The 18,332-nt window shown below is 41.8% G+C and overlaps 1 protein-coding gene across 1 annotated transcript in view; it reads right to left on the minus strand.

Moving 5' to 3' along the window:
• The window catches only part of FAM120C (family with sequence similarity 120 member C), a 105,075-nt gene that overhangs the window by 24,463 nt on the left and 62,280 nt on the right, over nucleotides 1-18,332 (minus strand). The window contains exon 10 of the mRNA XM_002807889.6: nucleotides 16,185-16,434. Within this exon, the coding sequence (XP_002807935.4) occupies nucleotides 16,185-16,434 (250 nt within the window). The remainder of the gene's footprint in view (nucleotides 1-16,184; nucleotides 16,435-18,332) is intronic.

An 18,332-nucleotide genomic window follows, 5' to 3' on the forward strand; every position in this document is an offset into this window, starting at 1 on the left:
GATAAATATTTATTGGAACAAAGACTGGATGCATTAATCAGGTCACGCCAAGCCAAAAACAAAACAAGACAAAATTCAACAAAAATCCTTCAAAGCAGAATTGTACCAGTCATATCCTGACCACTCTGCGAGAAAAACTGACCTAAAGGAGTCAAGTGTGGGAAACCAGAAAGATTAACACAACGCAAGGGGTGTGATTTTAGAAGTTGAACAGATTGTTCTGGGTGCTCTGAGTCAGTGACTAAATTTACCTCAAGAGAATCTAGAGAAGGCTCCACAGAGGAGAGAACATTTAATTTCCTAGGGACTGGAGCTTTTTGTTTGGTTTGGTTTATACTTTAATGTTAATTTGCAATTTTAAATGTCTCTCTAACCTTAATAGAATACATGGAGAGTGGATGCTTAATAGATGTTTGCTGAACAAATGAGTCAATGTCAGGATATTTACAAGGAAATGCTGGCTCCATCTTTGGGCCCGCACTGCTATTCAACTAGTCTTGAATGAATTATGAGACAGAATAAAGGGTTTAATGAGTCAGAGGAGTGAGAGGCTCAGAAATGGGATAGCAGGAAATAATAATTATTAAATCAACCAATATTTATTGATGCTTCATCATGTGTGATTTTTGGAATTACATGATTCATTCCACTGGGGATTTTCTGGAAAAAAGTTTTACTTATTCCCAAGGAATTTCCTCAATCTTAATGGTAATATGACAGCTTTATATTGCTGTTTATTATTACTATATGTATTATACACAAGCTTTAATATATGCAGCAAACTCTAAGTTATACCTAAGAATTATATTTACTAAATGCCTCTGATATTCTAGATACCTTGCTAAGAACTTAAGCTACAAAGTATGTAGTGGCAGGCTAGGTGCAGTGGCTCACGCCTGTAATCCCAGCACTTTGGGAGGCCAAGGTGTGTGGATCACCTGAGGTCAAGAGTTTGAGACCAGTCTGGCTAACATGGTGAAACTGTGTCTCTACTAAAAATACAAAAATTAGCTGTCTGTGGTGGTGGGTGCCTGTAATCCAAGCCACTCAGAAGGCTGAGGCAGAAGAATCATTTGAACCTGGGATGCAGAGGTTGCAATGAGCTAAGATCACACCGTTGTACTCCAGCCTGGGTGGCAAGAGGGAAACTCCGTCTCAAAAACAAAGAAACAAAAACAAAGCATGTAGTGGGCAAAGAATACAAACTTGGAGTCTAACATCCTTGGTTGTAATCTAGGTTCCATTACTCCTTTTCTATGTGACTCTGGGCAACTAAATCCCCTGGACCTCTAGATTTAGTTTGCTAATCTTTAGAATGAGGATGGCACCACCTACATCTCAAAAGGCTGTAATAAGCAAAGGAGAAAAAGTACATAAAAGCACTAAGACTAGCCTGGGCAATGTAGGGAGACCCCCATCTCTATTAAAAATTAGTCGTGGCTCATGCCTGTGTTCCCAGCTACTCAGAAGGCTGAGATGGGAGAGAGAATTGCTTGAGCCCAGGAGGTCAAGGCTACAGTGAGCAGATTCCACTACTGCACTCCAGCCTGGGCTACAGAGCAAGAACTTATCTCAAAAACAAAACAAAACAAAAAAACCACAAAATAGCACTCAGCATAGTGCCTGGTACAGAAGGTGCTCTTAGTTACCATTTGTAACAGAACTAATTATGATATAATCCTTCCTGTACAATTTGGTGAAGTTCTCGTTTTGTCATATATTACATTCTCATACATACAAAAATCTGTTTCTATCCTATTTATTCTATGTCTACTTCTCACGCCAGCACCATACTGACTTAAATTTTAAATGTGCTTTAATACTTGGTAGTTCTCCTTTCACTCCGCTTTTTTTTTTTTTTTTTTTTTTTAAGAGACAGGCTGGAGGGCAGTGGTGCAATCACTGCTCACTGCAGCCTCAATCTCCCAGGCTCAGGTGATCCTTCCACCTCAGATGCCTGAGCAGCTGGGACTACAGGCTCATGTCACCACGCCTGGCTATTTTTTTTTAGATGGAATCTCACTCTGTCGCCCAGGCTGGAGTGCAGTGGCATGTTCTCGGCTCACCGCAACCTCCACCTCCGGGTTCAAGTGATTCTCCTACCTCAGCCTCCTAAGTAGCTGAGATTACAGGTGTGCGCCACTATGCCTGGCTAATCTTTGTATTTTTAAGTAGAGACGGGGTTTCACCATGTTGGCCAGGATGGTCTCAATTTCTTTTTTTTAAAATATATCTTTTGCCCACCTGCAACTGTCTTGATTGAGTTATAGGTCTCGATTTCGTGACCTCAGGATCTGCCCGCCTCAGCCTCCTAAAGTGCTGGGATTACAGGCATGAGCAACCGCGCCCAGCCCACTGACAGCTACTTGGACAAGGAGTGGACACCTGATCCAAGTCAAATAAACTCATGGCTTGCCAATCAGAGTCTTGAGAATTTGAGCTAAGTGATGCAGTGACCTTATAAAACACATGCAGAATAACAGCTACTTATGCAGGCCCATGAGAGAGTGGGAAGTCTCTGTTCCTGCCTTTCCAGGATCATTCCCTGAGTATACTACTTTTCTTGTCCTTGGATGACTAGGAGACTACCTGTTATACCTTTACAGTAAGATAGCTAGAGTGGGCTGGGCATGGTGGTTCATGCCTATAGTCTCAATACTTTGTGAGGTGGAGGCCAGGAGTAGCAAGACCCCATTTCTCCCAAAAAGTAAAAATAAAAAGAGAGGAAAAGCAAGAGAGCTAGAAAAGCTTCCGTTTCTTCTAAGCAAGTGAGTCTGAAGAGACTGTCATTTACCCATCTGTGCTATCTTAGATACCTATTCTGGTATCTAAGCCTTTATATATTGTGAATAAAAACACAGTGTCCTAACTGTTGCAAATATTTCCACACTTAGTCTTTTTAATTTTATGTATTTTGGCATATAGATACAGTCATAGTTACTGAACTTCTCCTTTTTATATCTTCTTTTTTGAGGAAGGGACTCAATCTTTTTTATATGTATTATTTTGTTTTTTGAGATGGAGCTTTGTTCTTGTTGCCCACGCTGGAGTGCATTGATGTGGTCTCGGCTCACTGTAACCTCCACCTCCTGGGTTCAAGTGAGTCTCCTGCCACAGCCTCCCAAGTAGCTGGGATTACAGGAATGCGCCACCATGCCTGGCTAATTCTGTATTTTTAGTACAGACAGAGTTTCACCATGTTGGCCAGGCTGGTCTTGAACTGACCTCAGATGATCTGCCTGCCTTGGCCTCCCAAAGTGCTGGGATTATAATGTAAGCTGCCGCGCCTGGCCTATTATGAATAATTCTACACGAACATTTGTGAGTATGTTTTTCTGTGGATGTGTGTCTTCATTTTATGCTCCCATCAGCAATGTATGAGGGTTCCAATTTCTCCACATCCTTTTCAACACTTACTGTATGTCTTCTTTTTAATAAAATCTCCCATCCCTGCTCCTTGTCTTTTTGATTAATGGGTGTTAACCGGTTTCTTATGGTCCTTATCATTTGCATTTCTCTGAAGATCATCTTTTCATGTGCTTACTGGATATTTGCATATGTCCTTTGGAGAAATGTCTATTCAAATCTTTCACTAATTTAAAAATCTGAGTTATTTGGCCAGGTGGTGGCTCACACCTATAATCCCAGCACTTTGGGTGGCCGAGGCAGGCAAATCACAAGGACTGGAGTTTGAGACCAGCCTGACCAACGTGGTGAAACCCCATCTCTACTAAAGATACATTAAAAAAATCAGCCGGGTGTGGTGGCAGGCACCTGTAGTCTCAGCTGCTTGGGACGCTGAAGCAAGAGAATCACTTGAATCCAGGAGACGGAGGTTGCAGTGAGCTGAGATTGCACCACTGCACTCCAACCTGGGCGACAGACCAAGACTCTGTCTCAAAAAAAAAAAAAAAGATTTATTCATCATTTATTGGTTTACTTGTAGGAACTCTTTTTTTTTTTTTTTTTTTTTTTGAGGCAGGGTGTTGCTCTGTTGTCTAAGCTGGAGTGCAGTGGCACAATCATGGCTCACAACAGCTTCTACCTCCTGGGCATAAGCAATCCTCCCACCACAGCCTCTGGAGTAGTTGGGACCACAGGCGCACAGCCACGCCCAGGTGCTTTTTGAAGATTTTTTGTAGAGGTGGGGTCTTGCTATGTTGCCCAGATTGGCCTCAAACTCTTGGATTCAAGTGATTTGTCACACTTCAGTGACCTAAGGTGTTGGGATTACAGACATGAGCCAGTATGCCCAGCCAATTGTTTGAGTTGTAAGAATTTCTTTATATATGATGGATACTAGGCCCTTATCAGATATATGGTTTGCAAATATTTTCTCTCATTCTGCAGGTTGTGTTTTTACTTTATTTGTAGTCTAGTTTCTAGCACACAAATTTTAAATGTTGATCCAGTCTAATCTACCTATTTTTCCTTTTGTTAATTATGATTCTGGCATCGTATCAAAGAAACCACTACCTAATCTCAGGTCATGAAGAATTATACCTCTTGTCTTCTAAGAGTTTTATAGTTTTTGCTGTGACATTTAAGTCCATAATATATTTTGAGTGAATTTGTGTGTATAGTGTGAAGTAGAGGTCTAACTCTTCTTTTGCATGTTAATATCCAGTTGTCAAGCCTATCTTTCCCCCACTGAATTATCTTGGCACCCTTGTCAAAAATGAATTGACCACAAATAGCAGAGTTTATTTCTGGATACTCAAATGTAATATGGAATTCCAGTATACCACTGTTTTTGATTACTCTACTTATGTAGTTAATTTTGAAACTGTACAGTGTTTGTCCTTTTTTCAACATTGGCTATGCTGAGTTTGTATTATTAGCCCATTTTCTGTTGCTTCTAAGAGAATACCTGACACTGGGTTATATATAAAGACAATGAATTTATCTCAAAAGTCCAAAGTCTCATCTGTGAGCCTGTGAAATCTAAACAAGTTATCTACTTCCAAGATCTCAGAATTGGCCTGTAATCCCAGCATTTTGGAAGGCTGAGGCAGGAGGATCGCCTGAGTCCAGGGGTTTTGAGACCAGCCTAGGCAATGCAGTAAGACTTCATTTCTATAAAAGATTTAAAAATTAGTTGGCCATGGTGGTAAGTGCCTGTGGTCCCAGCTACTCGGGAGGCTGAGGTGGGAGGATCTCTTGAGCCCAGGAGTTCAAGGCTCCAGTGAACTGTGATCACACCACTGCACTCCAATCTGGGTGTTAACACACACACACACACACACACACACACACACACACACACACAAATAAATAAATAAAAGATCTTAGAGTTGGAGAATAATCTTTTTTGACTCCATGTTGGCCTCCTGGACACACTGTGGTGGGGGCCCAACCCACAAGGCCTTTAGGCAGCCCTGCCTGCATGGGTGCAGAGTGTAGGCCATATGGTTGCTCAAACTGGTTGGAGTCCAGTGCCTGAAGCTTTCCCAGGTAGGCAATGCATGCTGCTAGTGACCCCACAGTTCTGGGGACCCAGTGGCAGTCCTGTTCCAATGGCTCCACTATGCATTGCCTTGGTTGAAGACTCTGCGGCAGCTCCAACCTTATGTTCCCACTGGGCACTGCTACAGTAGGGGATCTCTGTGGTGGCTTTGGCTTGACAACAAGTCTCTACCTGGGCTCCGAGGCTTTCAACGAGATCCATTCAAGGGGCAGAGGTTGCTAAGCCGCCACAGCTCTTAGCTTTTGTGAGCCTGTAGAATTATTACTACGTGAATGCCACCAAGGTTTTTATGACTTGTACGTTCCTGAGCTGCTACCTTCCTGAACTTAGGCATGAGCCACACCTGGGCCCACTTGAGACATGGCTGCTCCAGCTGGAGGGGCTGAGATGTGGGAAGTAGCTTTCCCGAGGTGGCACAGGGCAGCTGTGTCCCAGGCCTCCTCCACTCCCAAACAATTCTATTCTCCTAGGGCTCTGGGCCTCTGAAGGGAGGGGCTGCCTCAAAGATCTCTGAAGTGACGTTAGGGCCTTTTCCTCACTGTCTTGACTATTAGCACCTGGCTCCCTTTTAGGCATAAAGTGGTGGCTCCCCTGCACCCTTGGATCCACTCCTGCAAACTCTTTTTCATTCTCTACCACATGGCAAGGCTGTGAATTTTCCAAATGTTTCTGCTCTGTTTCCCTTTTCTCTAGCAGTTCACTGTAAAGTCAGAAGTAACCATGCAGCAGCCTGAGCACTTTGCTGCTTAAAAATTTCTTCAGCCAGGTACCTGAATTGATCATTCTCAAGTCTGGCCTACAACAAAGCCCCCGGGCATGGACACCATTCAGCCAAGTTCTTGGCCAATTTATAACAAGGATGGCCTTTACTTCCATTTCCAATACCTCGCTCCTCAGTTCCATCTAAACCTTATCAGAATGGCCTTTACTGTCCATATTTCTATCAGCATTCTGGTTGTAACCATTTAACCAATCTCTAAAGAATTATAAACGCTCCCTAAGTCTTCTTGTGTTCTAAGCCTTCACTAGAATCTTGGTGTTTTGTATGTAGCCTGCTCCTCCAGCTTCTGCTTATTACTCAGTTCCAAAGCTGCTTCCACATTTTCAGGTATTCATTATCAGAAACAGCCACACTTCTCTGTACCAATTCTCTTTATTTTCTTTTTGTTTTGTATGTTTTTGAGAGATAGGGTCTCACTCTGTCACCCAGGCTGGAGTGCAGTGGCATGATCACGGGTCACTGCAGCCTCCACCTCCTAGGCTAAAGTCATCCTCCCACCTCGGCTTTCTAAGTAGCTGAGACTATAGGTTCATGCCACCACGCCTGGCTTTTTTGTTGTTGTCTTTTGTCGAGATGGGGTCTATGTTGCCCAAGCTGGTCTCGAACTCCTGGGCTTAAGTGATCCTCCCACCTTGGCCTCTCAAAGTGCTGGGATTACAGGCATGAGTCACTGTACCCCACCTCTTAGTCCATTTTCTGTTGCTTATGGCAGAATACCTGAAACTGGGTAATTTATAAAGAAAAGGAATTTATTTCTTACAGTTATGGAGTAAGTTGGAGGCTTCTTGCATTTACTGAGAACTTTCTTGCTGGTCATATGCTAAGAGGGCTGATCACAATCATGTGCTATATCAGATCTGTCTTCCTGTTCTTATAAAGCTACCAGTTCCCCTCCCATGATAACCCATTAATCCATTAACCCATTAATCTATGAATGTATTAGCCAATTTGTGAGAGCAGAGCCCTCACGATCAAATCACATCTTAAAGGCCCTAGCACTCAATACTGCCACACTGTGGATTAAGTTTCAATATGAATTTTGGAGGGGACATTCAACCACAGCAGGGTCCCTTGCATTTACATATTAATTTTAGCATTAATTTGTTAATTTCTGCAAAGAAGAAGGCTGGAAATTTGGATTCCACTGCATATGTAGATCAATTTGGGGAGTACTGCCATCTTAACAATATTTTATCTTTGTTTTCTAGTTAGAAATCCACGAGAAGAATTTTATCTTATCTATGAACATGGGGTATCTTTCTGTTTACTTAAATCTTTTATAATTTCTTTTAACAGTGTTTTGTAGTTTTCAGTTTGCCTGTCTCAGGCAACTGAAGTATTTGCCTTTCCTGTCACAAAGATTGTTACTGTCTCCGGCAATACCCTGGGCTTAAGGCCTGTATATTCACATTTTAAAAATTCCTTTCCTAGAAGAAATAGAATGAAGAAAAAAAATCCCTTTCCTGTCTCAAGGTCAGTAAATCATTGCTTACTTTTTATTCTGCCTTTTATCTTTTTTTATATGTATCTTTATAATTAATCCACCTGGAATTTATGTGAGGTATGGTTGTAAGTGGATATTTTCTCCCCAAATACAAATCCCATTCTCATCTCTTCCTTATTGATTTGTGATGCTTCCTTTAGCATATTTTAAGTTCTAATGTGTTTAGGGTCTTAGCAGTATTATCTGCTCTAAAACATTTTGTGACAATATTACATTATTTTGGTATGAGTTTATAATACATTTTGGCACATAATAGGGCCAAGACACCTCTTTTTTCCCCCCCAATAACAGCCCTACTGCAGGACCAAGATATATCTTTTTTAAAAAAATATTTTCTAAGCTATTCTTGTTCATTTGCCTTTCCTGATGGACTTTAGAATTATTCTGTCAAATGAATAAACTCTAGTTCTTAAATACCCTGTTAAAGAGGAGGAGAAAGCTTGTCCAATTTCATGTTCCATCTCCGGGAAACTGTTGATAATTTGAATGAATTTTTGCTAAAACTGATAAAGCCTTGATGCAGGCCTCTCCCATTCAGCAGGGCTGTACCTCCCCTCCAGCAGGGCTGCACCTCCCTTCCTGAAGCCTGACAGAGTTCTTTAGTATCCCTTCCTCCTAAGTGATGGCTATTGTATGCAGAAACATTCTGCCTTCCTCAAACTGTATCAACCTTTCCTAGAAGACTCCTTTTCTCTAGGCCATCTAGAAATCTTTTACCTATAGTTTGTATAAGAAATTGAGCATAGGCTCCTAGCACTCAGGCTATACTTCAGAGTTCCTACCCAGTGTTTACTTGATATTGCTGAACAATGCAGTATTAAGGATAAGTTAATATTCATTTAATATTTAAATTTCCAACCAGACTTTATGCTAATCATTAAAACTGCATTTTCTTTTCCCTACAATTTTGTCTTCTTAAAAATATAGGAGGCCAGGTGCGTGCTCTTGCCTGTAATCCCAACACTGGGAGACCGAGGCAGGTGGATCACCTGAGGTCAGAAGTTCAAGACCAGTCTGGCCAACACGGTGAAACCCCATATCTAATAAAAATACAAAAACTAGGCCAGGCACAGTGGCTCATGCCTGTAATCCCAGCACGTTGGGAGGCGGAGGCGGGTGGACCAAGAGGTCAAGAGATCGAGACCAGCCTGGCCAACATGGTGAAACCCCGTCTCTACTAAAAATACAAAAATTAGCTCCCAGTTACTCAGGAGGCTGAGGCAGGAGAATTGCTTGAACCTGGGAGGTGGAGGCTGCAGTGAGCCAAGATTGTGCCACTGCACTCCAGCCTGGTGATAGAGTGAGACTCCATCTCAAAACAAAATTATATATATAAATTATATATATATATTTATATATATATTTATATATATATATAATTATATATATATATAAAATTATATATATATATATATATAAACTAGCTGGGAAAGATGGCAGGCTAAAGAAAATAAAATAATAAGTAGATTAGACACAAGGCTAAGGGGCTCTCTTCAGTGGAAATATACAGAATCTATTAGAACATAGTCTTTTTTTTTTTTAAACAGTGTCTCACTCTGTTGCCCAGGCTGAAGTGCAGTGCTACCATCTTGGCTCACTGCAGCCTCTGCCATGTGGGTACAAGTGATCTCTCACTTCAGCCTCCTGAGTAGCAGAGACTACAGGTGCACACCACCATGCCCAGCTAAGCTTTTAAAAATTTTTTGGAGAGATGGGGTTTCACCACGTTGCCCAGGCTGGTCTCAAACTCCTGAGCTCAAGCGATCCACTCTCAAAGTGCTGGGATTACAGGCATGAGCCACCAAGCCCAGCCAGAACACAGTCTTTATAATGACTATTAGAGCTGTTCATAAGCTATTTTTACTTGCTTTTATGTTCCTGGATCTATTCCATATAATGTAGAGAGCCAAATAAATGAGAAAATGACCAATTACTATATATTTTTTGTTTTTTGGTTGTTTTTTTGGGCTTTTCTTTGAGACAGAGTCTTGCTCTGTCACCCAGTCAGGAGTATAGTGGTGTGATCCTGGCTCATTGCAACCTCCGCCTCCCAAGTTCAAGTGATTCTTATACCTCAGTCTCCCAAGTAGCTGCGACTAGAGGCGTGTATCACCATGCCTGGCTAATTTCTGTGTTTTTCAGTAGAGATGGGGTTTTACCATGTTAGCCAGGCTGGTCTCGAATTCCTGACCTCAGGTGATCTAAACGCCTCTGCCTCACAAAGTGCTGGGATTATAGGCGTGAGCCAATGTGCTGGCCTACTATATATTTTAGAAAGAAGATAAATGAAATGTACAATTCCAGAGTTAATATGGGACAATGTAGGACTGTGGTCCAGGAATATGTTAGGAAGTAGGAAGAATAAATATTTACTACTATTCACTATTCTTTTTTTTTTTTTTTTAAAGACGGGGTTTCACCATGTTGGTCAGGCTGGTCTTGAACTCCTGACCTCAGGTGATCCGCCCGCCTTGGCCTCCAAAGTGCTTGAATTACAGGTGTGAGCCACCACGCCCAGCCTCTTTTTTTCTTTTTTTTAAGTTTTTTTCTGAGACAGAGTCTCACTCTGTCACCTAGGCTGGAGTGCAGTAACACAATCTTGGCTCGCTGCAACCTCCACCTCCCGGTTCAAGTGATTCTCCTGCCTCAGCCTCCTGAGTAGCTGGGATTACAGGCATGTGCCACTACTGATCAATTTTATTTTTGTATTTTTAGTAGAGACGGGGTTTCACCATGTTGGCCAGGCTGGTCTTACACTCCTGACCTCAAATGATCTACCTGCTTCGGCCTCCCAAAGTGCTGGGATTACAGGTGTGAGCAACTGTGCTCGGCCTCATTATTCTTACTGGGAAAACTTTGTAAGTCACTAATCTTAATATTAAGGCGGTTAGGAAATTAGCATATATTGGGCATCTAGTATGTGATAGGGTCCCTGCATGCATTATCTCAATGCTCAAACAGCTCTGAGAAGTAAAAATTATACCCATTTATAGTGAGGAAAGAGATGCTCAGAAAGGCTAAAGTGACATATCCAAGCTGAAAAACGCCAGAACCAGCATTCAAAGTAAGGTCTGTCCACTTTGAAAGCTAAGTGCTCTATAGTTCTCTGGTAACTTGTAGGGCATGATCTCCCCTTTATACAAAAATTTATTTCCTCTACATTAGCAAATAAACAATGAGAAAGTATAACAGAAACTAGAATATCACACATAATCATAATGATATCTATGAAGTACTGAGGAATTAATTTAAAATGTAGGAGATCTGAATGGAAAAAAAATTAACTCTACTAAGACATAAAGAAAGAAACCTGGATAAATGGGAAAGGTTAACTATTATCTTTGGATAGGAGGACTTAACATTATAAAGATGTCAATGCTTCCCAAATTAACCTATAAATTCAGTTCGATGACAAAAAAACTCAACAAGATTTTCATGGAAACTAGACTGATAACAAACTATAATGGAAGATTAAGAGCTCTTAAGGTCCCAGGATAGCTAGTATAATTCTCGAAAAACAAAAGCAAAGAGTGGAGATTTGTGCTACCTGATATTAAGGCATACTGTAAACCCTTAATAACTGAAACAATGAAATATTGATAAGGACTCAAATGGGCAATGGAACAAAATAGAATCCATGAATGAACTTACACAGATATAAAAACTTGGTACATCATGGCCAGGCGAGGTGGCTCATGCCTGTAATTCCAGCATTTTGGGAGGCCGAGGTGGGCAGATCACTTGAGGTCAGGAGTTTGAGACCAGCCTGGGCAACATGGTGAAACCCTGTCTCTACAAAAATACAAAAATTAGCTGGCTGTGGTGGTGCTCACCCGTAATCCCAGCTACTTGGGAGGCTGAGGCAGGAGAATGGCTTGAACCCCTGAGGTGGAGGTTACAGTGAGCCAAGATTACGCCACTTCACTCCAGCCTGGGTGACAGAGCGAGACTCCATCTCAAAAAAAAAAAAGAAGCAAAAAACAAAAAACTTGGTACATAAGAAAAGTAGGGGAAAGGAAGGATCATTCAATACATCAAGCTGGGGAACTGTCGTATTATGTAGAGTAAATAAAGTTAGATTCTTTCACAAAGCATGTACAAAATAAACATCTACTGTATCAAGGACCTGATATGGGCGACATTATAAAAGTATAAGAAAATATAGAAAAATATCTTTATGACTTAGGGGTAGGGGAGAATTTATTAAATAAGACACCAAAGCATATACCATAAAGATACAAAATCATGGGCTGGACAGAACCAAAATAAGTACTTCTTGGTAAAGGAAGAAGTATACTGATATCTGCAATTTATTTGGAAATGCAGTAAAAAGGATGGAAAAATGGATGCCCAGAGATGAACAAATGGATGGTTATAGGAAGTAAAGCAAATATGCTAAATATTATAGAATCTAGGTGGTGATTATATGAGTGTTCACTGTACTACCATTCTAAGTTTTCTATGTATATAAAATTATAATACTAAAAGGTTGGCAAAAATTTGTCCACTTTCTGGCTGGCCATGGTGGCTCCTGTCTGTAGTCCTAGCACTTTGGGTGGCCAAGATGGGAGGACTGGTTGAACCCAGGAGTTCACAACTAGTTTGGGCAACACAGTGAGAGCCGTCTCTAAAAACAAAACTTTAAAAAATTAGCTGGGTGTCTGGGCATGGTGGCCCATGCCTGTAATCCCAGCACTTTGGGAGGCCAAGGTGGGTGGATTACGAGGTCCTGAGTTCAGGACCAGCCTGGCCAAGATGGTGAACCCTCGTCTCTACTAAAAATATAAAAATTAGCTGGGCATGGTGGCAGGTGCCTGTAATCCCAGGTACTTGGCAGGCTGAGGCAGAGAACTGCTTGAACCCAGGAGGCAGAGGTTGCAGTGAGCCAAGATAGCACCACTGCACTCCAGCATGGGTGACAAAGTGAGACTCCGTCTCAAAGAAAAAAAAAAAATTAGCTGGGCATGGCCAGGCATGGTGGCTCACGCCTGTAGTCCCAGCACTTTGGGAGGCTGAGGTGGGCAGATCATGAGGTCAGGAGTTTGAGACCAGTCTGGCAAGTAAGGCGAAACCCCGTCTCTACTACAAACACAAAAATTAGCTGGGTGTGATGGCCTACTGCACTCCAGCCTGGGCAACAAGAGTGAAACCCCATCTCAAAAAACAAAACAAACACACACACACACACTCACACACACACACATCAACTCAAGATGGACTAAAGACTGAAACGTAAGACCTGAGCTATAAAAATCCTAGACGAAAAAACCTAGGAAAAACTCTTGAGTACATTGGCCTAGGTAAAGAACTCATGATTAAGACCTCAAAAGTGGCTGGGTGCAGTGGCTCATGCCTGTAATCCCAGAACTATGGGAGGCCAAGGTGGGTGGATCGCCTGAGGTCAGGAGTTCAAGACCAGCCTGGCCAACATGGTGAAACCCCATCTCTACTAAAATATAAAAATTAGCCAGGCGTGGTGGCATGCACCTATAATCCCAACTACTTGGGAGGCTGAGGCAGGAGAACTGCTTGGGCCTGGGAGGCTGAGGATGCAGTAAGCTGAGATCGTGCCACTACACTCCAGCCTGGGCGACAGAGCTAGACTCCATCTCAAAAAAAAAAAAAAAGAAAAAAAAGAAAACCTCGAAAGCAAATACAACAAGAACAAAAATAGACAAATAAGCATGAAGGAAAAAGCTCCTGAATAGGAAAAGAAATAACAGAGTAAAGAAACAACCTGCAGAATCAGAGAAAATATTTGCACACTATACATCCAACAACAAAAATGCCTGCAACTGTATGTTTATTGCAATACTATTTGCAATAGCAAAGGTATGTAATCAACCTAAATGTTCATCAATGAATGAATGATTGGATAAAGTATGATTTTATATGTGTGTGTGTGTGTGTGTGTGTGTGTGTGTGTATACATATACACACACACATATATTGGAGTACTATTCAGGCATAAAAAAAGAATGAAATCATGTCTTTTACAGCAACAGGGATGGAAGAGGCCATTTATCTTAAGTAAAATAACTCAGAAACAGTCAAGTCCAACATGCTCTCACTTATAAGTGGGAGGTAAACAATGTGTCCACACCGACACAGGCAGTGGAGTAACACAGACTGGGGACTCAGAAGGATGGGAGGGGGTGAGGGATTAAAAATTACTTAATAGGTACAATGTACACTATTTGAGTTATGGCTACGTGAAAAGCCCAGACTTTACCACTAAGTAATACATCCATGGAACAAAAGGACACCTGTACCCTTTAAATCTATAAAAATAAAGGGTTTTTTTTCCTCCCAGTTTTTTTTTTTTTTTTTGAGACAGAGTCTTGTCCTATCACTCAGGCTGGAGTGCAGTGACACAATCTCAGCTCACTGCAACCTCCACTTCCAGGGTTCAAGTGATCCTCCCTTGCAGCCTCCCAAGTAGCCAGGAACACAGGCTTGAACCACCATGTCCAACTAATTTTTGTATGTTTAGTAGAGATATGGTTTTGCCATGTTGGTCAGGCTGTTCTTCAACTCCTGGCCTCAGTCTCCCGAACTGCTGAGATAACAGGTGTGAGTAATTGCACTCAGCCTAATTCTGTTTGTTTTTTTGAGACAGAGTCAGTTCCACTGTTGCCCAGGCTGGAGTGCAGTGGAACAATCTCAGATCACTGCAACCTCTGCCTCCTGGGTTCAAGTAATTCTCCTGCTTCAGCCTCCCGAGTAGCTGGGATTACAAGCACCCGCCACCATGCCTGGCTAATTTTGTATATAAATATTTTTTGTATAGATGGGGTTTTACCATGCTGTCCAGGCTGGTCTTGAACTCCTGGCCTCAAGTGATCTGCCCACCTTGGCCTCCCAAAGTGCTAGGATTACAGGCGTGAGCCACCACGCACAGCCAAGAGTTAAATTTTTACAAGGCTAGTAAAAACGAAATACTTCTGGTAAACAAAAAATACCATACATGAAGTTTAAACAAATTGTGACTGACTGGAAAAGATATTTGATATACATGCACAGACACAAGCACGCACACTCAAATATAGAAAAGTATTTGCTGTATGTGTGTCTGAGTGTACACACACACACATCTGACAAAGAACTTCTGTAATCAGCAAAATAAGACAAGTAACCTAATAAAAAATTTGCAAGACAAATAAAGCAGCACTTCAGAGAATGAGAAAACTCAAATGGCTAATAAGCATAAAAATGGAAGATCAACCTCCTTGTAGTCAAATGCAAATTAAAATTAAAGATACTACTTGAAAACACGAGATTGGCAAAAATTAAGAAGTTTTATGATATTAGTACTGGCAATAATATGAGGAAATAGAAATACTTATGCATTGTTCACAGGAATATAAATTGGTACAACTATAATCTAGAGCAATTTGGCAATGTTTAGTCAAAGGCTACATGCATATTTTACAGGATCCAGAAATTCTACTTCTCAGTTATACTTTAAACTGACTCAGGAACACAAAGAGACACAGACATCTATGAAGACATCCCCTGCAGCACTATTTGTAATACCAAAGAACTGAAAACAACTATCTACTAATCAATAAATAAAATGCTGTGATATTAGTATTTGATAGAACATAACCCAACAGTGGAGAAGAATGATTGATATTATGAATATGGACAGACCTCAAAAATAATATTAAGTGAAAAAAAGAAACAGGCCGGGTGCAGTGGCTCATGCCTGTAATTTGGGAGGCTGAGGTAGGGGGACTACCTGAGGTCAGGTGGTCGAGATCAGCTGGGCCAACATAGTGAAACCCCGTCTCTACTAAAAATACAAAAATTTGCTGGGCATGGGAGCTGGTGCTTGTAATCCCAGCTACTTGGGAGGCTGAGGTGGGAGAATCACTTGAACCTGGGAGGTAAAGGTTGCAGTGAGCTGAGATTGCACCACTGCACTCCAGCCTGGGCAACAAGAGTAAAACTCTGTCTCAATAAAAAAAGGAAAAAAAAGAAACAATGAGATGTACAACACAACACCTTTCATGTCAAAAAAGGAAAAAATTTTACCCATACAAAAATACTATAGACTGTGCATGAATACACGTATGTCTCAATAAATATATGGAAGACGGCTTGGAAGGACACACTTCAAATATCCAAAAGTGGATGACTATGGGTGAATAAAAGAAGGAAATTGGATCAAAGATGAGGACTCAACAAGACAAAAACTAAACTAAAACTGAAAAGTAAAGAGGAGTCACGTATGGACTGATAGGACCAAGGATCACAAACTGAGAAGACTGTCCAAACAATCATTTTTGATAAGCCAAACATAAAATAAACATAAAAGCCAAACATAAAATTGGTTTGATTTCCCTACCCCCAAATATCAAAAAAGCATGTGCTTAAAGGAAATATCAAAAAAGTAAAAGAACTGGCTGCCTGCCTGTTAGATAGCTTACCGGAGAACACAGCACATGAGCAGCAGATGGGTGGGGACATTAGCTGGATTTAGCATACTCGGTGTGTCCGACTTCATACAGGCCAGGAAGGCCCGCATCCTTCTGTTCTTGTCTTCGACTGCTTTGCCTAGCCAGAGCTTCTTGAGGTTTGGGCAAGTCCATTCCCGAAAGGTCAATGCAGACACCAGTTCAGGGGTTTGAGGTGACTTCCCTTTATAGGCAGACCATTCTTTAAGGATCACTGAAGGAACTGGAAAACAGAAATTTAAAGAAAAAAAGCTCTAAAAATCTCTTAGCATTTCTTTTCTTTTTTTTTTTGAGACTGAGTTTCGCTCTTGTTACCCAGGCTGGAGTGCAATGGCGTGATCTCGGCTCACCGCAAACTCTGCCTCCTGGGTTCAGGCAATTCTCCTGCCTCAGCCTCCTGAGTAGCTGGGATTACAGGCATGCGCCACCATGCCCAGCTAATTTTTTGTATTTTTAGTAGAGACGGGGTTTCACCATGTTGACCAGGATGGTCTCGATCTCTTGACCTCGTGATCCACTCGCCTCAGCCTCCCAAAGTGCTGGGATTACAGGCGTGAGCCACCGTGCCCGGCCTCTCTTAGCATTTCTACAGCTAGCAGCAGTATCCACTGACAGGGTCCATCGCATTTCAATTCTTAATTTTTTTGTCACAATAATATTTTTAGCAGCAGGAATACTACACATTAAGTGCTTCATATGCAAGCACTTTACATATATTATCTCATTTAATCCTCACAAAAATCCTGAGAGAGAAATTATGATACATTATCACAAAACATAATGCTCATTTTGCAGATAAAGAAATCAATGGGCTGGGTGTGGTGGTTCACATGTCTAATCCCAGCAATGTGGGAGGCTGAGGCAGGAGGATTGCTTGAGTCCTGGAGTTCAAGACCAGCCTAGGCAAGATGGAGAGATCCTACCTCCAAAGAAAATTTAAAAATTAGCTGGGTGTAATGGCACATGCCTGTAGTCCCAGCAACTTGGGAGGCTGAGGCAGGAGGATCCCTGGAACCTAGGAGTTTGAGGCAGCAGTGAGATATCTTGCCACCGTACTCCAGTCTGGGTGACAGAGCTAAATCCTGTCTCTAAAAAAAAATAAATAAGGCTAGGCATGGTGGCTCACACTTGTAATCCCAGCACTTTGGGAGGCCGAGGTGGGAGGATCACTTGAGGTCAGGAATTCAAGATCAGCCTGGCCAACATGGTGAAACTTCGTCTCCACACACACACACACAATATATATATATATTTAGACAGGCATAGTCGCAGGTGCCTGTAATCCCAGCTCCTCTGGAGGCAGGGGCAGGAGAATCAGTTGAACCTGGGAGGCAGAGGTTGCAGTGAGCTGAGATCGAGCCAGTACACTCCAGCCTGGGCGACAAAAAGAGACTTTGTCTGAAATAAAAAATAATAATAACTTGGAGAAAGAAATCAAGGTCTAATGTCACACATTTCTTTTCTTTTCTTTCTTTTTTTCTTTGAGACAGAATCTCACTCTGTCACCCAGGCTTGGAGTGCGGTGGTTCGATCTTGGCTCACCACAACCTCTGCCTCCTGGGTTCAAGTGATTCTTCTGCCTCAGCCTCCTGAGTAGCTGGGACTACAAGCGCCTGCCACCACAGCCAGCTAATTTCTGTATTTTTAGCAGAGTCAGGATTTCACCATATTGGCCAGGCTGGTCTAAACTCCTGACCTCATGATCTACCTGCCTTGGCCTCCCAAAGTGCTGGGATTACAGGCGTGAGCCACATCGCCTAGCCCTACACATTTCTTAGTTACTCTGAATCTAATTTTTTAGTAGATGCACCAGGCTAGACAAGGAAAGCAGCACAAGGAAGAATCATGTAAATATCTGGCTTTATAATACACAACAAGATATCCCAGAAGACATTAAGATATTTCACAAAATTCTCAAAAAACCAACATCTTTGAGATTTACAAAGGCATACCAGACCAGGAAAACATGGCTTCTGGCCGGGGGCGGAGGCTCAAGCCTGTAATCCCAGCACTTCGGGAGACTGAGGCAGGTGGATCACGAGATCAAGAGATCGAGACCATCCTGGTCAACATGGTGAAACCCAGTCTCTACTAAAAATAGAAAAATTAGCTGGGCACAGT

This window comes from Callithrix jacchus, chromosome X (genome assembly GCF_049354715.1).
Source record: "Callithrix jacchus isolate 240 chromosome X, calJac240_pri, whole genome shotgun sequence".
NCBI classification, from domain to species: Eukaryota; Metazoa; Chordata; class Mammalia; order Primates; family Cebidae; genus Callithrix; species Callithrix jacchus.